Genomic DNA, 26,809 nt, shown 5'->3' with positions numbered 1-26,809 from the left:
ATTGTGTCCACCAGGCAAAAATGTTTGAAAAGTTTTTCGAACTGCTGGGTTAAACCAATAGTGAAATTGGTTTATACATTATTATTAAGCTAAATCAAGATAAGTACTTTTATGCAAAAAGTATGTATTGTTTAAAAGTATAAATATATTGTTAACCATAGGTCCAATTTCTTCTAGGTACATTATTATTTTCGACCCTGCTATTAGTGGTAACGAAACTGCTGGTACTTATCCACCATTTGATCTGGGAAAGCAACAGAATGTCTTTATTCAAAATCCAGATGGGGAAATTGCATTCGGGAAAGTGTGGCCTGATTTGCCAGGGATTTATATTAATACAACTTGGGGTTGGGATGATCAAACTGCTGTGAGTTTTTATATTCCATTTGGGTAATATTAATTCTATGTGGGTTACATTCATATTTTATGTGGGTTATGTTTCTTTTGGGTTATATATATTCTGTTGAGGTACTACAGTGTGATACCAAATGGAACCTTACAGTAATGGACCAAACTTGGCACTTTACTCTAACATCCAGGGTTCTACAATTCATTTTGTTACCACTGGGTTCAAACAAACTGTCTATCCCAAGTAGACATAGCCGCATAGGCCAATTGGTATCAGTATATTGTAACATGCTGGCTTGCTGGGTGTAATGGACCAACTGTGGCTTCAATCTCAGGTCTCATGGGGTGCCACCCTTTAGGAGTTTACCCAAACAGAATAGAAATCATTGGGATCAAAAACATGTAACTTTTGCTTCTCTTGAGTCTTACAAACAACTATAGCAATATTTTAATATTCTAGTTGTGTTTTAGACATTCCGAGCTCATGCAGCTTTCCCTGACTATTTCAACCCAGTTACAATTCAATGGTGGTCAGATCTTACTGTGGATTTCCATAAAAGACTTGAATTTGATGGGCTTTGGATTGTAAGTCAAACAATTTCTAATACATTAAAATAATCAAAAATAGCCATTCCAAAGCCAAAATTTTACTGCTTTTTTTAATAGCAAAGCATTCTGTCAAAGTTATATTGTTTTTATTACCCGATGTGTCAAAACTGGTTTTCTTAATTTAAACATATATATGTATGTCATATGACAATGTTCCAACCTAAGCACTTCTAATATGATACAGATAATGCTTTTTTTCTAAAACAGCTCTTACTTGTGTAGCAAATTTTTAAACATGTTGGCTTTATCAATGTGAATAATACCGGTGCAATACGCCTGACAGCAACAGTTTCTACCTATAATATTACAATAACTACCATGTACTTTCTTATTAGGACATGAACGAGCCTGCAAGTTTTGTTCACGGTTCAACGAACGGTTGCCCCGACAACAAGTGGGACAACCCGTTGCCCTACCATCCAGGTGAGATATATATATGTTAGACTTTATAAAAACTGTTTTAATCTAAATGTAATATTATCAACAGCTATACTGGGAAACGACTTGTTCGAAAAAACGACCTGCATGTCTAACTTACAATACAACCCACAAACCCAGGAATTAGATGTACATTACAACATGCATAGTTTGTATGGCTGGAGTCAAACCAAACCTACCCTGGATGCTTGTAGGTGAGTTTTTTGAGCTCGATATATAATATCTTGACAAGGAGCATGAGGTACGTAACATCCAGTGTATTTGATATATAAGAAGACAATTTTAGAACTAAACAGAGGAATGAGGTGTTTAAATAAATACACCATGTGTGTTAAATAATGAATATACCTTGTGTTTCTGGTATATAAGAACCATTTTTCTCATTAATCATAAATCAGAGACACTTATACCCGTTACACAGGTTATCAACTGGTAAACGGTGCATGGTGATCAGCAGATCAACTTTTCCAGGCAGTGGGAAATACACAGGGCATTGGTTGGGTGACAATACAAGCTTATGGTCTCATCTTAGAGCTTCTATAATAGGTGGGTGGAATATTCGCAATTGTATTGCTAGGCTGACTGTAAAAGTCAGTATTAATATTCTCTTGTATTTAATGTGGGTGAAGTCCTGCAGGATAACAGGCCATGGGACCAACGATTTAGGCCAGAGTTGGCCAATTACCCCAACACCCAGCGTGCAACAATACTGCTTTTTTGGTGTAATATTGTCATGTGACCTAAATATGGTTGTTTTTCTTAGAAATACATTGCCAGAAAGACGCAATAAAACTTTTAGCGTGTCTGGTAGCAACAGCTAACATAGTCAGTATTGTTACTATTAACGAAACTATTATAAATAAATGAACTTATTTATTATTGCCTGGATAGTCAATATTAGTTACTGTAACACGTGTGTCCCATTTTATACACCCCCCACCCGCATACAAAGTACTATATACAACTTTGTACCTAATGTTGCTACCTTAATTCATGCATCTTAATACTACAGGGATGCTTGAATTCAACTTGTTTGGAATTCCTTATATTGGTGCCGATATATGCGGCTTCTTCCAAGACACTACAGAAGAACTTTGCATGCGATGGATGCAACTTGGTGCCTTCTATCCATTTAGTAGAAACCATAACGGACTCGGATCTAAAGACCAAGACCCTGCTGCTTTTGGGCCAGAGTATGTGCTCCATATTTAGTGCTATTTTTATGTTGTTTTAAAGTTATTATTTCAACTGTATATGGCATATTTATCTATATTTAATTAGGTTTAATAAAATGTTGATAGATTTTCTTCTTAACTATGCTCATCGAGTTTGTATTACTGGAAAAAAGAATTTATACAACTAATGAATTTTGTAAGTTTGGTGAAACTATGATCACTGTCCGTATTAAAACATCAAGTTTATATTTCTTTTAATATATTCTTCACATATTCCACCACAGGTTCATTGCTGCTTCTAAGAAAGTGCTTGAGATCAGATATTCAATACTTCCTTACTTTTATACTTTGTTTTACGACGCACACACTACAGGAAGCACAGTCATCAGATCTTTACTAGCGGAGTAAGATTCAGTGCATATTTATCCTCAGCAATTGTTATTTTGTAATTAAATCTTGTCTCTTTTGCAGAAAGCTCTTCTCTGTATTAATATGAATATAATTATTTTGTTGAATTTGCTGTTAATTCCCTTCTATACGCAGTTCAATAATCTTCATCATGGTATTTAAAAAGATTACCAAAATTTATGTTGTGTTACTTCTGTATAATAATATGTATGAATATAATATGTATACTCAGGTTTCCAACAGACATCACGACTTACAAGATTGAAACACAATTTTTACTTGGAGGCAACATTTTAATATCACCAGTTCTACATGAAGGGGAAGATTCAGTGAAAGCTTATGTACCTGATGCGACGTGGTATGATTACTACACAGGTACTTTGTCTTATACTTGTGTTGTTAAATGTACTTCTATGTCTGTTTAAATCGAATGTAACTTGCTTTATCCCCGCGCGGCGGGAAAATGACAGTCTTTATAACATCGATGTTCTGTTACGTACACCTCAGGCTCATGCCAGCATACAAGTTAGAAGTTACCATGTGTATTACTTTGTGGGTGATTGAAGACTACTCGAGGCTACTGTCGCTTTCTAATGTTTCTGAACTTTGAAAAACCCTTTTACATTTATAATATACATGTAACATGACAGTAGCTGTTTTAAGTTCAGTAAAATGTATCAACAACTAATGATAGAGAGGTCATACAGTAATTTTTAAATTTCAATTTTTAAGATAAGGTTCCAAGTCAAAGCACTGGCAAACCAGTGCCAAATTGGTCCAACTCTTCTGCTAAATCACTTACTAAAACAAGACTGTTGTCTGCTTATCCAAGTTATTACAATATGGTGGAGATTTAACAGCATAACATCCTTAGGTGCCAAGTTAGCAACTGGATTGAGGAAAACCTTCACTTACTTCCATGCACCATGGGATTATATTCCTATTCACATAAAAGGTGGAAGCATCATTCCTACACAGGTGTGAAGATGCTTCAGCAACAATTTATTCATGTGTTTCATATATAGCTGTCAAGTTTTTATTTTTTTTACAAAATCTGGGGTGACATTGATAAATGCTGTTACATTTATAGTTGTAAAATATTAGAAACCTTATTGATTCATGTGGTGTATTGATAAAGTTTTATCGGACATATAATTAAACTATACACAGATACGAATCATTTTTAGTTTGGTATTATTCATTTCACTCTTCGTAGTACATTTAACATTAAGCTGAATTTCTCAAAAAATGCATTTACCAGTAATGCCCTCAGGAATCTTGCTTTTAATGTTCTAATAAGAACCCACATTGTACCTGACAATCAACATGAGGTATAAAGAGACGCATATATGTACACCACTTTAAATTTTACAGTATTTAGTTAAGAAGAGTAACATCATCAGTTAACATTGTAAACTCTTTCACACCAGACCCCAGCACGTACCACTGAGTTACAAAGATCTAACGGACTTGGGATTATTTACGCTATTGGTGACTCTCTATCACAAGCAAGTGGCCATTTATTTTGGGATGACTGGGATTCAATTGACGACTTTGAAAACGGGGTTTACTTGATGTTAAGGTTTAGTGGAGACCAGGTTAGTTGGTTGGGTGTAGATTGTATAAATGTGGTCATATGACAGAGCAATATAATCCAGAGCTTCAGAGTTCTCATTTGTTTATGGCCTTGTTCTTCTGTGGTTGTTGGGTACTTAGTATCCAGAACCAGAACGTAATACTTAATTTGGCATATTGCTGAATAACTTATAAAACAGAGATTAAATTGTACTCAGGCCTTTTGTTTTACGTTATGTTTGAATGTCATTAAATAATGTAAAATTTTTTGAATACCACAAGAACTAAGAGGAACTTTTATGTTTCTGTAGAAATTACTCACTGCCGAGTTTTTGCCTCAATAATAATTTCTAATATTAAATAAACAATTTTTCGCTGTGTCAAAAATGTTATCATATTTTCATCCCAGGAGAGTTTATCATCCATGGTTGAACATAATGAATACCCAGATGCTGATTCGTCAATATTTGATCATGTGACTGTGATGGGTGTTCACGGTGAGCAAGTATCACGAGTGATCGTAAATGGAGTCACGCACTCACAATTTACATTTGATGGCAACACAAAGGTGAGGGGTAATTTAATGAGCAAACTCTGCCCTAAACCTCTGGTCTCATGGTGTACACTGTACAATACCCATATTGAATAAATCACAGAGCTATAAAATATCACAATTTTTTAATCTTTTTTATATAAAGGGCTTTTTAAAATTTGGTTCTGCAAGCTCTTATGTTATACCTTAAGTACCTACAAAGGTTATATATATATATGATAACATACAAGCGGGCAAAATAACACCCTTTTTAAAATGATTGTCGTTGCCATGCCACACAAAGATAAATAAGTAAAACTCATTTATATTTAAACTGTTCCTGTCAGGCAAAATATAAATCTAAACCATCTCTCTTGCTTATTTACTTTAGATCTTTACCCTTTGTTATATTTATCACATTATCAACAGATGCTTCAAATCACTGGGTTGAACTTACAGCTTACAACTGAATGGACAATAGTATGGGATACCAACCAATATGCTGACAGGTTTGTATGGTATTTTCTAGTTGGACTGGTATTCGCATAATGTGTAAACATGGGGTGGCATTTACTCCCAATCCTTGATACTTTACTATATATTGTTGGAAAAAGGGTGGAATTACAGCCAACATTATATACTGTGTACACTATTTATATTTATTTTTTTTGATTTACCACTATCTTACTCCAGTTGTCTGGTTTACACTTTTCATACATTTTTTTAGAAGCTGTTTCGATTTTTAAACTTTGTTGGTATCTTTAGATCACATTTAAGTATTGAGCATTTCTATTTACATGCAATTATTCATGTATACCCATTTAATAAATAGATTAAACTGTCCAAATTATCAGCCATACATAAAAAAAATACAGAAAATAATCACCCACAAAGTAACATACATGGTAACTTGTAAGCAGGTATGAGGTGTATGAACACCTGTGTTATAACGACTGTTGTTTTCCAGCCACTGGGGATATGGTAAGTTACATTTATTCATTCAATTTATTTAGGTTTAACTGTCATCCTGAATCATCAATCAAAGCCACCCAACTACGTTGTTTAAATCGTGGATGTCTATGGCATGCAGTATCAATACCAGGGGTTCCCCCATGTTACTACCCTGCTAACTATGGAGCTTATAAGAAAGACACAGCTCCTATGAGCACTACAGCTGGTATAACTGCATGAAAATATGGCTGAATACTCAGTAGACTAGACGGTTTTACCTTTTTTTTATATATGAGTGAGCTCTTACAGCATGACTCATCATGGGACCTGATATTTAAGCCAAAGTTGGTCTATCTCCCCAATACCCATTGTGCTACAACCCATTAGTGACCACTAGTCTGAAGCAAAGCCTGTTAAGTGTTTTGCTCAAGAACACATGCGCCTATCGGTGTCGAGCCTTGAACTCGGTGTCCTTTGATTATGGTGCAAGCGTTTAAACACAGAGTCATAATTTTTTTTTTTTTTGAGTGTGAGTTACAATTTTAGAGTCTAACTAACTTGCTATTGAACCATCGTTATTATTTAATAATCCCCTTTATTTCACCCCATTATAGGTGAGGAGTTATATCTTGAACGTTGGAATCTTCCTGAGTTTTTTAAGGGGTCGGTTCAAAGGTTAAAAGTCGAAGTTGAAGAACATTCTGAATATCAACTTAGGATTAAGGTTGGGTTGTGTTTGTGTGGGTTTGCCATGACTGCTACACTAATATATATTATGCCATGCGTCAACCAAAAACCAATCAATAAAATTATAATTACTAAACTAAATATGTTGAATGTGTTTTGCCAAACTATTTGCCAAATTAAGGTTAATCTTAATGTTAAACCAAAATTAATATCAAATATAAAGTCCATTTTAAACATTTTGACTTTTGAACTTATTGTTTTTGTATTACTCTTGTTTATAAAGTTCATAATCTAATTTGGATTCTCAATTCTTTTTACCATACGTTACATAAACTTAAACACAGTTACCTACTTCAGATAAGTGACGCTAACAATCCAAGATACGAGGTTCCGATGACACTAGGGGGGGTGAATCCCACCAAACCGAGCGACCCTTTGTACGAAGTTATTTACCAAGATCAACCATTCGCATTTAAAGTAGTGAGAAGGTCAACACGCGAAGTTATGTAAGTTTGTGGAAGTTATTTATTTTATAAATTTAAAACCTTAGTGTAGGTCTGCTGGCTGCTGCTCTAATAAGCCAAACACCCAGGGTGCTACCATCTTTACCTCACTAAGGCAGTTTACATACACTCGATAATCAAGATTCTGTTTCTCAATGTGGAGGTTTTCAATGGGATACACCGGAGACCTGGGATGTAGATCCCAACACCCAATGCTACCATATGGCCCACACTAGGCAGTTGGTTTAAATATCCTGATCATGTTTTAAACAATTAACAACGGTCTATGGAAGTCGTAAAGATAGTAGTAAAGATATAAATCTTTGAATGATTTTGTTTACTACCAAATGGAACAAGAAAATAGAACGAAAAAGGTGTCCATCTTTCCCAACCCCACTATTTCTTTTAATTAAAAGTTAAATTTCCCACCAGAATGGACACAAATGTTGGCGGCTTTATATTTGAAGATCAATTTATTCAAATATCAACAAAAGCTGCCACAGATTATCTTTATGGACTCGGTGAAGCGGAACATGCGAACCATAAACATGATTTCTATTGGACGAAGGAAACCTTGCATGCAAAAGATGAAGGGGTTAAGGTAGGTCTTGGTTTCGTTTTGTTTGGATTCGTTTATTTGACTAATTTTGTGCTTTTACCTACACTTTTCTTCTTTTTTTAGTTTTTTTTAAATTAATATTGAAAACTTTATCTAATTTTCTGTTATGTATAGCTTGTGTCAGTTTAGACTTTAGACAACCTTGCTTTACACCAACATGTAGACTAAAGTAAAAATTTGTAAAAATGTATCGACCAAGTTTTAAAGCTGTATACCCAATATCTGTCAATCTGTTTTTCCAGCAAAATGCAAATCTTTATGGTTACCATCCTTTCCATCTTACCATGGAAAAGCAAGGCAGTGCGCATGGGGTTCTACTGCTTAACAGCAATGCTATGGAGGTGGAGTTGACACCTTTGCCTTCAATTACTTACCGGTAAGTACGTATAAAGTTGTGTGATTGTGAGTCTGAAACGAAGTCACACTGTTCGCATGAACGACAGACAAAAAGCTGCCAGTGTGTTGGGGTAATGAGTCAACTCCAGCCTAAATTCTAGGTCCACGACAAGGACCTTGTCCATATAGAGTAGAACTTTTGCAATTTATTTATATAGTCTATGGCAGTTGTCACTTTTTATAGAAATAATGTGACGCAGTTTGTGTATAGAAAGGCGCCAATGTTATAACTTGGCAGTAAGCATGGGGTGCATAACTATACCATGTGCTTATGGTGTATAAGGTGACACCCATGTCTTATTTCAACAGTGAGCATGAGGTGTATAAACACACCATGTGTGCCTGCTGTATAAAACACCAGCGGTATAATTTAAAAAGTTGACACATTATGTCACACATACCTTAAAAACTGTTCAAAACAGACAGTTTAACTTATCTATGACCACCGCAGTACAATCGGTGGAATTTTAGACTTTTATCTTTTCCTTGGACCAACACCCAATGAAGTGGTGCAACAATATAGTTCAGCTGTTGGGAAACCAATGCAACCCCCTTACTGGGCACTTGGGTTCCAACTATGTAAGTATGGATATGGGAACATAAATAAACTGAGAACTGTGGTGGATGGGATGAGGAATTACCAAATACCGTGAGTTGTGTGATATGCTAACTATGTTTCTGAATGAATAAACTTATTTATTTCCCAGAGGGGAGACAGCAACAGTCGTTATAATACGGGTGTTTTGTATCGTATACATTGTGCTCTTTTATAAGTTGCCAGTTACCACATATGTAACCTTGTGGTGGGTTATTTTTTTTATTTATTTAGTCTAATGTATAGCTGACAATTTAGACAACTCATAACTTAGGTGTCTTGGCCAAGCCACATGCGCTCGCAAGGGTAACAGCATAGAACCTATACTCTCTGTCTCTGTGTTATAGGCAGATAAAATAACAGCTGTGCCACGGCACTTTTTAAAGCGGTGTATTATAAAAATAACTGTCCCTGTTTTGTGTATCCTAGATACGACGTACAATATGGGGATATTGACTACATGGATAGACAACTTGACTTCACTATTGATCCAATCAACTATCCTAATCTACCTACATTTGTTAACACTATGAGAGAGGATTATAAAATGAGATATGTCGTTATACTGGTAATCTTGTATGTGTTTTTAATGTTTGTTTTAATGCACCTTATGCTCACTTTAAAAATTACAACCTGCATATTTTTTATACACCAGACACACATGGTGTATTCATATACCTAATGCTCACTAATAAGTCATAATACAAGTACATTATTCATTACTACTGTAACTTGAACAGTAGCACCCTTATTGTACTTATATTGCAATGTATTTTTCCAAAAATGATATATAAGCCCACCACAGTAACTTACACTTGACCTAATCCCAGGTTCTCGATAAGGACCCCAAACCTATAAAATATAACTTGCACTTAAATTCAATGTTAGCTCACTCTCTCAACCGTTTATTTAACAGGACCCAGCTATCAGTGCAAATGAGACCGATCCATACCCCCCATATACAGATGGTATGACTGCCGATATATTTATTCGGCAAAATGATGGGGAGCTCGCTTATGGCCTCGTGTGGCCGGATGTTCCTGGGACTTTGTGGGAGGATTCTACTTTGGTTGGTTTTATGTGCAGAGAATTTTGAAGTTTATATAATGCATTTATATAATATTATAAGGTTAACAGTAGCACCTTGGTTGTTGGGGCAATAGATCTTGTGTCTCACTAAAAACCTCACCTATATAGATTTTTAAGTGTCTGCCTTTTTAGTGGGGTCTGGGTGGTAGAATCCTGGCTGTTGTAATAACGGGGTAAAATACTTACATCCTATGTCTCATCGAAGACCTCACCCTTATAGAACACAAACTTTCTGCTCCTAATGTTAAAATCTTTAAATCAAGCTTAAATCGTAAATCCCATGGCATCTCACACTTAAGGACCTCACCCACACAGAACACAAACTTTTCACTATCGCTAATCTTAAATCATTTTCCCCAGGAAACTCGTGCCCATGTTTTGTTCCCTGACTTCTTCAACCCCACCACTAAACAATGGTGGACAGATAATATCGCTCGCTTTTATAACGAGATCAAATTTGATGGTTTATGGATTGATATGAATGAACCTGCTAACTTTGTCAATGGTAGTTTGGGAGTTGGTTGTCCGGCTGCGAATAAATATGATCACCCTCCATATTTGCCTGGTAAGTAGGTTGTTTATGTAATGTAGCTTTGTTTATCTGTTTAAGCATTTTAATGAAAATATTGAAAACAAAGTAGACATTGACATTGTTATTAATGGAAAACGTTATAACAGGGTGTTGCAAATATCACATGCCAGCTTATGAGTTACCACATATGTAACTTTGTGTGTTTGTTTGTTTTTTACATTTTATTGTATGGCTGACAGCTCATCCTCATAAGTGACCGGTGGGTTGAAGCAAAATTAAGTGTATGTTTCTGAAATCTTTAATTGTCTACCAGGTATCATTGGGGACACTTTGTACACAAAGACACTGTGTATGTCATCCAAACAATATAACCCAAGTACAGGTACAGTGGACCAACTTCATTATAATGTACATAGTATGTATGGATGGTCACAAGCACAACCAACCAAAGAGTAAGTCGGCAATATTTATGTATTATGTGTTGTTGCTAGAAGAGCTTTTTTGGACTAAAAGGCCTAGCAGAAACTGCATATATACTCACTGTACATAATATGTGACTAATTTTGACTTTAAATAGACAGTGGGAGGCTTAGATATTGGTAGTGATTTAATACAAACATTTTTCCACTTTATAGCATGAAACCTAGGTAGTAAGCCAAAGTTGGCCAAATATGCCAAGACTTTCATTGTAAAATTTGTGACACAAACATACTTTGTTCAAATGTACAGGGCATGCCAGGCAGCTACTGGTAAAAGATGTTATGTGATAAGTAGATCTACATACCCTGGTGCTGGAGCACATACAGGTCATTGGTTGGGAGATAATGAAAGTAAATGGTCTCACATGAAAGCTTCTATCATTGGCATGTTTGAATTTACTTTGTTTGGCTTCTCATATGTGAGTTCATTTGTGTGTAAAGGGTGCAGTAGAACACTTGTTATCTTAATAACCAATATATTAGATCACAACTGACTATGTTAGTTTTTTTATTCTGTTTGTGAGCAATATTTGTATATGATTGAGGTCGAGCAGCGTGGCATGCCATGTCAACTAAGGTTTAGGCTAGAGTTGGCCCATTACTCTAACATCCATGATGCTACAACTCCTTAAGCACCACTGAGTTGGAGCAATGTCTGTTGAGTGTCTTTCTCAAGAACATATACATTGTCAATGGTAACAGTGTCAAGATTCGACTTGATATTCTTTGGTTACTATGAAGCGGCCCAACCATTGAGCCATGGCACCAAACAAAATGTTGTGTGTTGCTAGTGAAAATGTCAAACATTAATAATCATTTTTATTCTTGTGACAGACCGGAGCGGATATTTGTGGCTTTTTCGAAGATGCTGAAGAAGAGATGTGTTTAAGGTGGAGTCAGCTTGGTGCGTTCTATCCATTCAGTAGAAATCATGCCATGCTTGGTACTAAGGTATTGTGCGTGTGTGTGTATTGATAAATATATAGATCAAGTATAAACATAGGTTATTTGCACTTGTCAGGCTAATTGCAACTACTATGTAAGTCTTGCTGTCTTAACTTAAAAGTCTAAAAATTCTTTCATTTTGAGTTTACACTTTCAGAAAATTTCCAGAAATTTTAGGACTATTACCCCACACTTTTGCAAAATTTAAACAGTATAACTATTTTGCATTTGCTGGGTTTTATACAGCCATAAACTGTATTGCTTATAGTTTAAGAACTGTCATTAAAACAAAGTACACCATGTAGTTAATATTTTCAACCTTGTCTCACTTATACAGAGACAAGACCCAGCATCTTGGGGAGCAGAGTTTGCTGCTTCAGTGAAGAAGGTTCTAGAAACAAGATACACACTACTACCTTACCTTTATACCTTGTTCTATCATAGCCATACTAGGGGTGACTCGGTTGTTAGGCCTCTTATGCATGAGTAAGTATGGGCTTGTATTAATATGGATGTTCTAAATTATTTCAACCCAGTGGTGTCTTATAGGTTTTACAATTAAATAAATGTAAATATGTTAAATGAATGAAAATATCTACAAATTTTCAGCCATATGCTTTAAATAAATGAAAAAGTCCTGAAAAATAATCACCTACAAAGTTACATATACTTTATAACATTGTGTTTTGTTTGATACACATTTTGCCTGTTTATGAATTACCATTTAGGTAACTATGTGACTGCCATTGTCCCACAATGCGAGGACAAATAGGTTGCATTCATTTATTAAAAAACAATTAGTGAAATAACAAATTAATTAAAAGTTTACAATGATATAAATTTTTTGTTACAGATTCCCCACTGATTCAAATACATGGGAAATAGACACTCAGTTCTTATGGGGACCTGCCTTGTTAATAACACCTGTGTTGGAACAAGGCAAGTTAACTGTAGATGGTTATATGGCTGATACAAGATGGTTTGATTATTACAGGTCAGTTTGATCACATCTTTGTTTCAGTTTGAAATTTTTTTGTTTTTTTAACAAAAGTAATGATTTCATAATTTGTGCATAATTAAGAAAGTAGGACAGTAATGGTAAAAAACAAGCCATAAAAATTTCATAATCAGTAACTTATAATTGACACCCGGTTTCTTACTCTTTCCTTCTTGTAATGTTGGCATGTTGCTAATGGTTTTACACTACTGTTTACATTTTATGTTAAAAAAATTAGAAATTAGTAGCAAAAAAACAGTAAAAAGTTAAAGTCAAATGGCTGCATACTTAGTAACTAGTGAGTTTCATATGTAGTATAAAATTGTTGCAAAAATGATGTTATAACAACTTTTCTACATTACAGTGGTGCTGAAGTAGCTCAGCGTAAAGCCACAGTCACATTACCAGCACCTATGGACCATATTAACTTACATGTTAGAGGGGGATATATACTTCCTACACAAGAACCAGCTGTTACCACTTATTATAGGTTGGTATTTTTATTTGGTGTTTTTATCTTTGTGTGAAGAGATACTTGGTAACCTGTGTATTAAGACATGACACATAGAACACTATAATACACCTATGTTATATCTTTAAATTGCCATGTAAGGATCCACTTTCCAATAAGTTTCTGTAAGTACGTATAAGTTTAAATATCAACTAAAAACTAACTTGTAAATGATCACAAAGTAAATTCCAAAGCACAAAGTATGTAATTGGACACTTGTCCTTTACTCTGAGTTGGCTGCAAAGATAAAATGCCTGTAAATTGGGTACCTTCATGCTCAAGTGGATTGTGGTACTTACTGTGCCAATGTTCTTTACTTGCAGCCAGCATAAGGTGTAGTCATATACCCTGCGCATAAAAATACAGCTTTTTAACGATTAATCCAATATTTTCAGCCGACAGAATGATTTTGGATTATTGGTAGCGCTTGATGATAATATGAAAGCAAGTGGTGATTTGTATTGGGATGATGGGGAATCACAAAATGCTGTTATCGATAAATTCTTCACATATTCTACGTTTACATGCGAAGGGGTGAGATTTTAACTTTAACTGGGTGTTTTTATAATAGATTAATTTTGTTTATGGGTCCCTTAGAAAAAAAATGCAAATTATTTAAGAACTAAGGATACAATAAGAGTAGACTTTTCTTTGCCATTATATAAAATAAATGAACAGTAATCAAAGCCAGCTTATTTGAAAACGCCTCAAAATCATGGTAAACATGGTATTTCATTAAATTTTATATTTATTCTTAGACCAAAGATCTAGTTTTTACATTATTTTATGTAGGTTTACTGTGAACTTTATATTCATTTTACCCAAGTTGAATATCATGAAGGCTTGCTAAATGCCATGTAATATATATTGTTAAAAAATGCTCATTTTATTTCATTAAACTTTTGAATTAACTATTCCCACAGAATGTGTTAGAAAATCGAATTATCACTGATGGCAGTTCCAACATGACATTAGGCTCAATATTTATTATGGGTTTAAAAGATGATGTAACACAAGTGTTTATGAGGGATCAGCCTTTGTCCAAGTCACAATACACACAAGATAGCACAACTAAAAAGGTCAATTCTGGTTCTTTAAACATTTGATGTGATTTTTTAATTGATGCAAACTGTTTGGTATAACGACTGCTTATGGGTTTGTACGAATGATAAAATGAAACTAATTAATTCTGGCTTGATGAGGCAATGCCAGCCATCAGTACATGAGTGTTTAATTTCATACACCTTGTGTCCGCCAAGGACACACACACCAACATTGTTGCATAAAGCCTAGAATTGATATATCTTGGTTACGATACAAGCGCTCTAAACCAACTGTGCCACATGCCATACTAATTTTAAATGTTTCTTTATAGCTTACCATATTAGTAAAGTTATCCCTCCATGAAGAGTTCATGGTAAGATGGGAAGTTAACAATGAATGGGCACGTATCGCGTGTATGCTGGATCTTCAGGAAGGAAAAGGTTAAATAAATATTATTTCTGGTCATAATAAACATCATGCTCACTCTCAAGTTATAACATGGCTGTCTTTGTACGCTACACATACAGGTGTAGTATTACACATCGTGTTCACTGTTTAGTATGACACAAATATTTTTTCTACTAGGGCGGCATAGTGGTTAAAGCACACACACACATCTAATACTTAAGATACAGCTACCAGTATCAAAGCTCGTTTTTTATAATTTTTGTAAATTTTCTTGATTTCAGTTGAAAATCGTGCGGACTGTGAAACAAGAGGTTGTGTGTGGAGGCTCTCTACCACACCTGGTGTCCCATCTTGTTTCCATGACAACACAAACAACCATGGATATACTGCTTCTCAAGCAAGTAGTCCAGCAGGGCTTCTAATGTATGTTTTTGTTACTTCTGCTATTCGTCAGGCTTTATAAACACCAAAGAAGCTTTAAACTGTATATTAAGTTGTATTTTGTTATTAAATAAGTTGTTTTCATTTTATCAAATAAAATTGTGATCTGTTTAGAACAAAAAGTCTCTTTACTGAGTCTTGAACCTGGTAACTGTTACTTATGTCTTATGTGACCTTGTTCTTATAGATATGACCTGGTAAGGAAAGCCAAACCAACCATATATGGTGGGGATGTGAATAATTTAAAACTCAATGTGGAATATCAAACTGATAACAGACTTCATTTCAAGGTAAAAAACATTGCTACAACACTTTGTTCGCTTCTATAGCATGAAAAATCAATAGTATAAAAGAAATCTTTGTAAGTTTGTAAATTTAACAACTCATTATATAGCATATCCTATGTTTCAACATTCACTATTCTTTCATCACAATTAGCTTACTGATCCAAGTTCTCATCGATGGGAAATCCCCCAAGCTGCAGTAAACATACCAACCACTATTAGTTCAGATGCTACAAGTTCTAAGGTGGTTGTTGATGTCACAAATGATCCTTTCTCCATTAAAGTTACAAGGAAAGATAATTCTGAAGTTATGTAAGTTTGTGTGGAAGAGTTTTGTTGTATATTATGCTCTCTATTGTGTTATAATGTGTCTGTCTTCTTATACATCAGATACATATGGTGTATTCAATAACATTATGCTCACTGGCGAGTAATAATATGGTTGTCTTCTTATATACCAGATACACATGGTGTATTCATTCACCTCATGCTTTCTGTCGAGTTATAGCACGGTTGTCTTCTTATACAAAACACGCATGGTCTATTTATAAGAAATTCATATACGATATAATGTAAGCAAAGTTCTTAGTGAGCATTGAACTTGGAGCCTTCAAACTTTATTCTCAACAAATAAAACTTGTTTGTTAACAGATTTGATTCAAGTGTGGGACCTCTCATATACTCTGATCAGTTTCTACAAATCTCGACAACTTTACCTTCTTTGAATGTGTATGGCTTTGGAGAGCATAATCATAAGAGATACAGGTATATGATGTCTATGGTCTGTTTATATAATTATCTTCACATTTCTTAACTACGAATAAAAATGATATTGATTTTCTCATCTAAAAACATTGACTAGTGAAGAATTCTCTGTGTTATAAATAAGGCGATACGTTACTTTCACCAAAAGTTTGGTATATTTATCAAATTTAATTTAATTTCAAATTTTCAGTTTATGTATATTTTCAAGGGGCCAAATCTGGCTCAAATCCCTGTTTCTCAACAAGGACTTTACCCATTTTGTATTTTATCTATAATTAACCATGGTTGTAAGTTGTGACATGTTTTGCCCTAATCTTACTCTCCAACAGACACGACTTGAACTGGCGTCGTTGGGGAATATTTACACGAGATGTTGCACCAGTAGATGATTGGAACTTGTATGGCCACCACACCTTCTATATGGCACTGCATAAGGATGGCAAAGCTTATGGGGTTTATCTACATAACTCTAATGCCATGGGTGGGTTGTGTGTATTTTAACTACAAGAAGCTTCTTAATTTTGAGATCCCAATTTCAATTTATTCAGGATGCCAATAATATCTTTACCTAACCGTCATTGAGCATGAGGTGTACAAATACACCACATGTGTCTGGTGTACAAGGCGACACCCATGTTATAACTTGACAAGTGAGCATGAAGTGTATGATTACATCAGGTGTATCTGGTGTATAAGGCAACACCCATGTTATAAATCGATAGTCAGAATAAAGGTGCATAAATGAACCATGCTTTGATGTATAAGAAGACACACATGTTACAACTTTACAACGAGCATGAGGTGTACAAATACATCATGTGTGGCTGATATATAAGAAGACTCCCATGTTATAACTCAACAACAAGCATGAGGTGCATAATTTCACCATGCGCGTCTGGTATATAAGATGACACCCATGTTAAAACTCTATAGTGAGCATGAGATATATGAATACACCATGTGTGACTGGTGAAGACAACACCATGTTATAAATACATCACCCTCACCCATATATAACTGACCACATAATCCACCCATATAAAACTGACCACATAACCCACCCATCCAGACATTCTCCTTCAACCAACACCTGCCGTCACATATCGTGTCACTGGTGGTGTGTTGGATTTCTATTTGTTTGTTGGAGATTCTCCTGAAGCATTGGTGCAAGAGTATCACAAAATAATCGGTAAATTCAAAATATGTTTATACACCTATAATTTTAGTTTTACTAATCTAATTTTTTTGCAAATTAAAGCTGGCATAAATAGTAGGAATGACCGTTTAGCCATGCATTAAAATTTTACCAAAAGTTTATCAGCTGCGAAGTTATATATGTAGTACCGCAGGCATGCAATGTGTGAAACAGAACACCCGTGTTCCGACAACTGTCAATGCCCCGAGATTAAATAAGTTATGTTCATGCTCTCACATATTTAAAACCACAGAACCTTTAAATAATTATATTTGTTACAACACAGGCTTTCCCATCTTACCCCCTTATTGGGGCCTTGGGTTCCAATTATCGCGATGGAATTACGGGAGTTTAGATCGGGTTAAAGAAGTTGTTCAAGAAATGAGAGACGCACGAATACCATTCGATATACAGGTGTGGTTGGAAATATTAGGGAGCATAAACATGTTTATATTTTACAACTAACCAATAAAATGTAATTGAGTTTTTAATTGTACGAGTGTTTATGTTTTATCACTGTATCTTGTTTTTCGTTTCTCATTTCCTAATCTTGGGTACCAAAATCAAAAAAAATAATAAAAGTTATCATCAGTGTAATAGCCCCTCGAACATTAAAACTTATATCATGTAGTCAGTTACACACATTAAGCTGTTGAATGATTGTCTCATTTATTTGTGCATGGTGGGCAATGATAGTCGTTATGTTGCCTAAATAAATCCAGCTGTTTTATTCAAACACACTATAAACATACTTGTTGTAAGTTGGTCATATTGGGTATATTGTAACTATGTTAACACTCATAGTATGGAGACATTGATTACATGGATGCGAAAAAAGATTTTACGTATGATCCAGTTAAATATGCTGGTCTACCTGCATATGTGGAACAACTGCATGATTGGGGCATGAGGTATGTTTGTGTGGTTATATATACAACACATTTAAAGTTTAAGGTTTACTTCATATTTGGCCCACGACCCGGGGGTGGTACCAAACATTAGACACCACTGGGTTGGAGCAATGTCTGTTAAGTTTCTTGCCCAATGACACATACGCCTATCAGTATTATGCATCAAAACCTGTATTCATCAGTTATAATACAAACGTCTAACCACTGCTTTCTGGGCTATTAAAATTAATTAGTTTTTGGTACCTAGAAGGTTAAACATTATTTTTAAGGAAGACATAAAGTTAATATATTAATTCTTCCATAGATATGTCATAATATTGGACCCTGGGATTAAAATCGAGCCCGGATACAAAGCTTATGATGAAGGAATGCAGCAAGATATCTTCATGAAAAATCCTGATGGCACATCACCTGTGTTAACAGAGGTTAGAATATATTGTTTAATATTTGGAATGGGAAAACTTTATTACCAAGCCGAGTGTCAATTCGGGCATTTTTTTTTCTAGTAACATCTTAATTTGTTTTAAGTAAATATACCTCAATTTTGAGTTTACTTTTTTGTTTTTTATTTAAAACCTTCTATATTATTATCCTTAGGTAGTTTTATCTGTAGTTTTTTTTAACGAAAGTTTCTTTGATGCTAATTCTCTTTGGTCCTCCAGGTTTGGCCGGGTGATACTTATCACCCTGACTTCACCCACTCTGCTGCCTCCCAGTGGTGGACGGATCAGTGTCGGGATTTCCATGACAACCAAGGAGTTCATTTTGATGCATTGTGGATTGTGAGTAAAATGGCAGAATAACTAGTGTGATTTGTGCATCATACATATGTATATATTGATCATCAGCAAAAAGTCTAATCCATAGAATACTTGTTTTTTTGCAGTATCTGTATAGTATAGCTTAATGGTTAAGGTAAATAACAGGCTCTTAAGTGCCTATTAACTAAAAGACACTGGCCACCAGGTTTAAAGCTTGATGCTGCAACCATTGTGGGGATATGTATGATTGGGCACTACTCATTTCTCCAACCCCAATGGCCACTAACAGGTTGTCCAAATTGACGGTGGAAAACAAATACAAAATGTTGTATATTTCTCTATATTGGTAATACAGTACTCAGGCATGAGTTTAAGGCTGTAGGTCAGAATTACTCCATCCTCCCAACCAACAGTAACACATACCTAACACCATATATATTCCAGGATATGAATGAACCTGCCAACTTTCAAACTGATGATCCAACCAAGCGAGAACTTATGAACTGCACAGGAATATATAACTTTCCACCTTATCTACCACGTATGTTTGCTTTTATCGAAACTCTAGCAATTGTAGCCAGAAAATAAAAGTCAGCATTGGGTTACAATTAATAATTGTTGCCTATGCTATTTTGACGATAAAGTTAAACTAGAATATGTGTTATAGAATGCTTGTACAAATACCAACTACAAATGGCTGCATTTAACATTCAATTGTAATTAACATAGGTTAATGTTGCAGGTATCCTTGGTTATTGGGTGGGTATGTATGATAAGACGTTCTGTATGGATAATATACAGGAATGGGGACTTCATTATAATGTACATAGTTTATATGGGCACACCATGTCACAAGCTACATACAGGACATTGGAGGTTAGTGGTGTTATATTAACTTAAACACTTAAGATAGCTGGTTCAAGACTTACTACAGTAACTTGGTCTTTAATGAAGAGTTAAGATTGTAGAAGTGAGCATGAGTGTGGATACATCTTGTGTGTCTGGTGTATAGGAAGACACTAATGTTTTAACTTGACATATAATAAAATAGGCAGGTGGTAGCAACAAACACAAGATATATGTGTTAATGCACAATGTTATTGATAATACAAAGAGATAATATTGCAAAAGTGATATTAAAGTTTAGGAAAACACTGTATATGTTTGGTGTGTATATAGAGCGCTTACAATATGTAACTATCTACACAAACTGCAACACTAACTTTTCCCACAGGATTTATTCCCTGACAAACGCAGCTTCACTTTTTCACGTTCAACATTCGCTGGCTCGGGTAAATACAGTGGTCACTGGCTTGGTGACAACCAGAGTTTGTGGCCACAGATGGCTTGGCCGATACCTGGAATGTTTGAGTTCAATTTGTTTGGATTCCCATATGTAAGTATGCACAATAAGTTTAATATTTTAAGATGTAAATGTAATTTTACATAGTTTAATGTAACTACTTATTATAATAAAGTGTTTACTAGTAGTATATTAGGCTATAAAAGAGATTTTATTATGAAGTGTTTAAGCATTAAAAAGTTAATACCTATTTTGTGTGTAGCAGTTTGGTACTTAAATTCAGTGCCACATTTTGATCGGAATTCACCATATAAGTCGTTACAAACAACAAGCATTAAGATTAAATGATTTCCAAGTTAAGGATTAAATTTTCAATACACCCACCCACCCCCCTCACAGATAGGTGCCGATATTTGTGGCTTCTGGTTCAACACAACCACTGAGATGTGCACAAGATGGACGCAAGTTGGTGCGTTCTACCCCTTCAGTAGAAACCATAACGGGGCAGGAATGAACGTAAGTTTGAGGTTTATATTCTTGTACAAAAATGTCAGTTTTGTTTTAGAGTTTTGCCTGAAAAATTTTCCGAAATATAAGTCTTGAAATATATATCCTTTAATATAGAAATGTTTTTTTAATTTGTCTGTTGTGATTTCGTAGGACCAGAGCCAATATCTCATATGCATATCAACTTTTTGAGATTGTAAAAATCTGAAATACCTAATTATGGGGAAGTACTATGTAACACCAATATGAATAATGCTATACTTTATTTTGCTTTTTCTCTTAAGACCTCTAATTGGCAACTTAAGCTTAAATGACTGTATCAAATAAAGAAGAACAAAAATTTTTTTAAAACAATTTAATTTTAGCCACAACACCCAACAGCGTTTGGCACCGATTTCAGCGACATGGCTCGAGATGTATTACAAACAAGATATCAGATACTACCATATATGTATACATTGTTTAGTAATGTACATGCTAATGGAGGAACTGTGGTTAGAGCTTTATTACATGAGTAAGTTTAACTGTTTGCCATAATGTCTGAATAATAAAAATAAACGGGTTTTTAGTAAAAAAGCTACATTGATACAAAACGTGTCCAAAATACTACATAATTTCTTTATTTAATTTCCTGTGCACGATAATGAACATCAAATGTATTAAAACAGTAATGAGAAAGAAATACAAAATGACAGACAGGTAAAAAGGGAATATATAAATTACGATGTGCATGACCGATAACACAAGTTGTGTAAAATATATTGGTTTAAATTTTTTATAAGTAACCTGTAAAATAATCGTAATTACTACTTTTATTTATTCCTTCCAAGATTCCCATCCAACCCACAAACATGGAACTTGGATCGAATGTTTTTACTCGGACCTGCCTTCCTCGTTACACCAGTGTTAGATGAAGGTAACGTTGAAGTAACTGGATATTTCCCACAACAATCAAGATGGTTTGATTTTAGAACGGTACGTTTACTTACAATAATCTGTTTTCCTAATTTGTAGCTATTGTTCTTAGCAAAAGTTTTGAATAATATTACATATGTGATGAAACAGTTTAGACATTTAACTATAATGGCAAAGTTAATTCAAAGTTTATGTAATTAGTTTCTAAAGCTGATCTTTTGGCATTTATTTGTGTATCTGCATTTCAGCGTCCTAAACAGGCTGTGGTCTGTTGAGGTTCATTTATGTATATGAGGTTCAGTTTTTAATCAGTGTCAGTATTATTAATAATACTTTCGTTAAAAATTAAAAGTACTAACAAACTTATTGGTTTAAGTGGAACCGAGAGTAGATGGTAAGGTTAAGATTAAATCACAGTATGAATTATAAAATATAAATATGGGGAAGTTCTCCACTCTACAGTGAAGTCATTATATGTGGTTACTTTATGTTAAACTTATTATTATCCTTCACTTTCAGGGAATGGAGCAAGTAACTGGGAAGTTCCTTACCTTGGATGCTCCCATGGATTATATCAACCTCCATGTAAGAGGAGGGTACATACTTCCTATGCAGGTAAACTACAACATAGAAGTAGATTGTCAATGTATAATTATGTCTGCTATAAAACAAAGGGAATCATATGGTTAAATTCTGCCATTATTATGATGCCCCAAATATTTTTTGTTGTTGCTGCCATTGAAAAGTTTTTTAAACGAATGTAACATATTTATTTGTGTGTGTAGGGTAAATAAGGTCGTTTTTAAGACACCTCGTGACCGCTAGCTTATCAGTTACCACATATGCAACTTTATGTGTGATTAATTTTATATCGTATTTTTTAGTAGAAAAGTGCAAAAAATAAAGTAAGCAGTGATTTTAAACACCAACTTTTTCCCACAATATAGGGACCTGATGTCACCACCACATTAAGTCGTAAGAAGCCAATGGAAATCCTTGTTGCCCTTGACGACAGCCAATCAGCAGCTGGGGAATTATACTGGGATGATGGGGAGGCAAGAAATGTCGGGGAGAATTTTACGAGAATTGAATTTAAATTTGGATTGGTAAGTGTTGTATGGGGAGTAATGATATATTCGCTGCATTTACCTGAAGGGTATCATGTTAGATGCCTGTTACTAATAGCTATGTGTGTCCCTGGTGGCCATTTCTCCAACCCAGTGGCTACTAATGGGTTCTTTGTTATAGCAATCTGGGTATCAGGTTGTGGGCCAACTCTGTCCTAGATCTCAAGTACATAGCATGTTGGTGTGTATAATTAATTGTATACAGCTTACACAGTGCAAAGTGTTTCCATTGAAACGATGTTTGTTTCTAGAATGTACTGAATTTTACTGTGGTTCACCAAGCTGAATATCTACCAGAGTTGGACTATTTATACATTGATAAACTAACTGTGTATGGATTACTTAGTGAACCTTCAACGATAACATGCGATGGCAACGATGAAGCTTCATTTTCTTGGGAAAGTGTTACAAATAAGTTTTTTTTGAACCTGTTTTCCACTCTTAATTTAACAGATGATCATCAGTGTGTTTTTACTTTTTAAAATCAACAATAAACTACATATTAAGCTTTTTTTTATAAAAATATTAAACTAAAAATGATAATAATTTATGGTAACTCATTTTGTTATGCACTGACATTTTTAAACTGCTTTTTTAATTCTTTCATTCCATTTGTTAAATTAAATCAGTGTTTAATTTTACTATATTCCAAACTTTCAGTACTTAGATCGAATCATTACACGCATTGTTTATTAAAGTTGAGAATGAACGTCACTTATTCCCTATCCGTTGCGGTGTCGCCACAGTCTTAGTAACAGTGGAGTTATTTTCAATGCCAGATAACCTATGAACAGAATTTCACTTTCTGGCTTGATTATTAATTAGAGATCCCGACCTAAGTCGGGTGTAGAAAAATAGTTAAAGACTCATTGAATTGCTCCCCTCCACGGAATTCTTTAGTAAAAGGCGAAAGAATCATGCGCTGAAGAGAAGCCAGAGTAAGTTTATAAACGCATGATCGCTTTGTATATAAAGAGAAATATCTAGTGTTTGTGGGTAAGCGGCGCCTCACAAACATTACGTACGAAAATCGTCTGGGTGTCTTCCGCATAAAACATCGCGTATGTAGACTTGAAACGGCGTAATTAGCATTGTTAATTACTTACGAGTTTTATGAATGGTATATAATACAAACTGTTTGCGATGAATTAAATTGCTTAATGATAAGACTATCTTATAACGTTATAGTAGTGTGGAGAAAGACGGGACACCTTTAGCACATATTATCCCAATATCCTGATCGAATTTTAAACAATTAACAACAGTGTATAGGAGTCGTGAGGATACGGTTTTATATTTAATTTTTGAATGATCTTTGTTTACTACCAAATGTGACAAAAGAATGAAATGAATAGGTGTCCCATCTTTCCCCACCCTACTATATATATATATATATATATATAACAAAATAAGCATTGTGTTTTAAAACTTACTAATTTTATAATGACTGTTGTGGCTTGTCATCAGAGAACTGTTTTATAATGACTGTTGTGGCTCGTCATTAGAGGGTAAATAGTCTCAGAATTATTCATTTAATTTTTATTTCCTGTAGTATGGTATAACTAGATCGTGCTAGCGGAAATCTGTCTAACATTTAATGATAAATTGGTGCTTTGGTACTAAGTTTCCCAGTAATCTACACCGACTTGGCATAGTTTTACTTGCTATAATGGTTACTACATATTGTATTACAGCACGCGGCAGGTTTAATGGTAATCAACGTGTAAAGCGCTGCTACGACTCCCGGCTGTATTGCAGCTAGGTAAACATGTACGTTCAGTTGGTGTATAGCAGTTAATTGTAAGCATTGTGTATATAAGTGGTAATACCCGACAGTTATTGTTGTATGCAGCATACGTGTGTTAGTTTATTAAAGCCAGCAGCATTATGTTGCACGTCAGAAAAGCGTTTCTTATATTTAGAATGTAAAGATAGGACACCTTTTCATTTTAATTTTTCGCCCTATTTGCTAGCAAACAAAGAACATTGAAGGAATTATAAAACCGTATCCTTACAACTCCCATAGACCCTTGTTGATGGCCAAGATATTTAAACGTCGCTTATGCAAGACGTTTAAATAAATCTAGCCTAGCCTACTGGAGAAAGTAGCATCGTTGTTAAAATAGCATACACCATAGACACTTTAATTCAATTGCTGTAGTCTAAGTTTTCCTGAAGTTGGACAATAGACCTCAGCAGTTCCTTGTTTCGATACTGAACAGCTGACGTAACTGAATAGCGTAAAAGTTTATTGTCACCGTTTAGCAGCAGTTTGTCACGCCTAAGCTTTTTTTTCAATGCACCCCTGATGTATGGAACTTCCCGCTTCCTTGTTATAGAGCGATTGGTTATGGCAAGCAAGGTGTCAGTGTGTAGCTTTTAAAAGGTTGTGGAAAAAAAGATAATTTTGTTAAAGGCTTTTCTGTTATTTTTGTTTAAGTGATTATACAAAAGTATGAGCTAGGCCTCTATATCAAGTTAAGTTTTACGTTTCCTATGTGGTATAAAGTGTAGTAGTGGGTAAGATGGGACACATTTTATTTGTTTTTTTATCGTCCTATTTTAAGAATATCACAAGAATATCTTATGGCACCCATCTTGCCCCACAGTGCTAGACTTGAAGGCTTATACCTAAAATGATTTGCTTATTAGTTTTAGAAATGCTGAAATCCTTTCAAAGCCGAAAGCCGCAGCATTGACATTTCAGTCACAGCTTGCCAGCCCTGGTTTAAGTAAACAATCCTTCGTCACTAGCAAAATTCGAAGAATCTTGTTGTCATATATATACGTGTATTTTAGGAGCCAGGCGAGTAAAAGAGTGCCGCCATAAGAAAGTAACGTTTTTGTTAAATAATTTCTAAGACTTATAGTCTGAAGCCTAATGCAGCTTGGTATAAGTCTAGCGGTGTTATTGAAGCATCGGTTGACTAATTTAACGCTAGTCAGTCAGGATTAGAAACATCTTCGCTTTTTATTTGAGTGTTTTATTGGAAAGTAGTCCAGAAAATGATCATAAACACATTTGCTTTCGTCGGCAATCGAACTCGGAGAAAGGTTGACTTTGTTGTTTAAAAGCCACATTGGGAACTACTGTATGTTGAGTTAAAAGGCCATGCGCGTTTACAGTGATATAGTAGGGTGGGAAAAGATGAGACACCTTTTGACTGTTTTGAGTTTCGTGTAAGCTATGTTGTTATTCGTCGTAGTGTAGTTAATAATCTGTTTTTAACCTGGGTGAGTCATGCAGTCTGACATAGGCCATAGAGGCTGAAGTTTAGGGCAGTGTCAGCCGTTTACCCCAGTTATGCTCTGTATTGCAATTCTCCTTGTTGTCAAAAAGCGAAGAGTGCGTCAGAGTTTGTATGCTGACTACTATATACAAGTATTATCTAATTCATTTGAAACTGCTTCTATACATCGCGTTTGATTTATAAAAGCAGCTCCGTAATATTTCTGGAATTAGTAGTAGAATACAATACATCACGTTGAGACAGCTCACTATATATATAAGACAATGTTATTTAGCTTATGTTATACATTTAACTTTGCATTTAAAATGTCATAGACTAAACATACGCTGTAATCTAACTCGGACTGTTGTGTCTTTGTGGGAACCCAGTTATGAGAAATGACTTTTCGTGACGCGGATCACGTCCACCACTGCAGCGTATAATAGCACGTTTCAAGTTTTATTTTGCACTTGACTAGATTGTGGAACTAATTAGTTGGCATATAAAGTGAAACCACAGGCGTGCACAC

General features: G+C 34.9%; 1 protein-coding gene and 1 non-coding gene across 2 annotated transcripts in view; one reads left to right on the top strand and one right to left on the bottom strand.

Moving 5' to 3' along the window:
• LOC149734009 (sucrase-isomaltase, intestinal-like) overlaps positions 1 to 23,696 on the top strand; it is a 29,053-nt gene extending 5,357 nt beyond the window's left edge. The window contains exons 10-58 of the mRNA XM_089880395.1: positions 178 to 367; positions 820 to 933; positions 1,293 to 1,380; positions 1,445 to 1,589; positions 1,817 to 1,941; positions 2,408 to 2,588; positions 2,855 to 2,974; positions 3,211 to 3,353; positions 3,853 to 3,956; positions 4,409 to 4,576; positions 4,963 to 5,121; positions 5,515 to 5,594; positions 6,099 to 6,262; positions 6,651 to 6,760; positions 7,081 to 7,229; positions 7,659 to 7,827; positions 8,088 to 8,221; positions 8,693 to 8,890; positions 9,266 to 9,404; positions 9,753 to 9,905; positions 10,286 to 10,490; positions 10,771 to 10,909; positions 11,187 to 11,355; positions 11,771 to 11,887; positions 12,219 to 12,367; positions 12,735 to 12,875; positions 13,243 to 13,368; positions 13,785 to 13,923; positions 14,313 to 14,468; positions 14,765 to 14,873; positions 15,123 to 15,264; positions 15,470 to 15,572; positions 15,721 to 15,878; positions 16,218 to 16,331; positions 16,661 to 16,812; positions 17,401 to 17,520; positions 17,813 to 17,940; positions 18,331 to 18,437; positions 18,742 to 18,862; positions 19,100 to 19,219; positions 19,643 to 19,739; positions 19,941 to 20,074; positions 20,433 to 20,594; positions 20,901 to 21,017; positions 21,374 to 21,522; positions 21,839 to 21,983; positions 22,443 to 22,538; positions 22,871 to 23,029; positions 23,302 to 23,696. Coding sequence (XP_089736521.1) covers positions 178 to 367; positions 820 to 933; positions 1,293 to 1,380; positions 1,445 to 1,589; positions 1,817 to 1,941; positions 2,408 to 2,588; positions 2,855 to 2,974; positions 3,211 to 3,353; positions 3,853 to 3,956; positions 4,409 to 4,576; positions 4,963 to 5,121; positions 5,515 to 5,594; positions 6,099 to 6,262; positions 6,651 to 6,760; positions 7,081 to 7,229; positions 7,659 to 7,827; positions 8,088 to 8,221; positions 8,693 to 8,890; positions 9,266 to 9,404; positions 9,753 to 9,905; positions 10,286 to 10,490; positions 10,771 to 10,909; positions 11,187 to 11,355; positions 11,771 to 11,887; positions 12,219 to 12,367; positions 12,735 to 12,875; positions 13,243 to 13,368; positions 13,785 to 13,923; positions 14,313 to 14,468; positions 14,765 to 14,873; positions 15,123 to 15,264; positions 15,470 to 15,572; positions 15,721 to 15,878; positions 16,218 to 16,331; positions 16,661 to 16,812; positions 17,401 to 17,520; positions 17,813 to 17,940; positions 18,331 to 18,437; positions 18,742 to 18,862; positions 19,100 to 19,219; positions 19,643 to 19,739; positions 19,941 to 20,074; positions 20,433 to 20,594; positions 20,901 to 21,017; positions 21,374 to 21,522; positions 21,839 to 21,983; positions 22,443 to 22,538; positions 22,871 to 23,029; positions 23,302 to 23,532 — 6,838 coding nt within the window. The 3' untranslated portion in view covers positions 23,533 to 23,696. The remainder of the gene's footprint in view (positions 1 to 177; positions 368 to 819; positions 934 to 1,292; positions 1,381 to 1,444; positions 1,590 to 1,816; positions 1,942 to 2,407; positions 2,589 to 2,854; positions 2,975 to 3,210; positions 3,354 to 3,852; positions 3,957 to 4,408; positions 4,577 to 4,962; positions 5,122 to 5,514; positions 5,595 to 6,098; positions 6,263 to 6,650; positions 6,761 to 7,080; positions 7,230 to 7,658; positions 7,828 to 8,087; positions 8,222 to 8,692; positions 8,891 to 9,265; positions 9,405 to 9,752; positions 9,906 to 10,285; positions 10,491 to 10,770; positions 10,910 to 11,186; positions 11,356 to 11,770; positions 11,888 to 12,218; positions 12,368 to 12,734; positions 12,876 to 13,242; positions 13,369 to 13,784; positions 13,924 to 14,312; positions 14,469 to 14,764; positions 14,874 to 15,122; positions 15,265 to 15,469; positions 15,573 to 15,720; positions 15,879 to 16,217; positions 16,332 to 16,660; positions 16,813 to 17,400; positions 17,521 to 17,812; positions 17,941 to 18,330; positions 18,438 to 18,741; positions 18,863 to 19,099; positions 19,220 to 19,642; positions 19,740 to 19,940; positions 20,075 to 20,432; positions 20,595 to 20,900; positions 21,018 to 21,373; positions 21,523 to 21,838; positions 21,984 to 22,442; positions 22,539 to 22,870; positions 23,030 to 23,301) is intronic.
• A 181-nt stretch (positions 23,697 to 23,877) lies between these two features.
• Positions 23,878 to 23,992, bottom strand: LOC149734008 (U5 spliceosomal RNA). Its single transcript, XR_016385430.1, has one exon. It is a non-coding gene; the product is annotated as a U5 spliceosomal RNA (small nuclear RNA).
• Between the last annotated feature and the right edge of the window lie 2,817 nt (positions 23,993 to 26,809).

Source organism: Ciona robusta, chromosome 7 (genome assembly GCF_009617815.1).
Source record: "Ciona robusta chromosome 7, ASM961781v2".
Taxonomy (NCBI): domain Eukaryota; kingdom Metazoa; phylum Chordata; class Ascidiacea; order Phlebobranchia; family Cionidae; genus Ciona; species Ciona robusta.
This window is presented reverse-complemented; position numbering and strand designations above follow the sequence as displayed.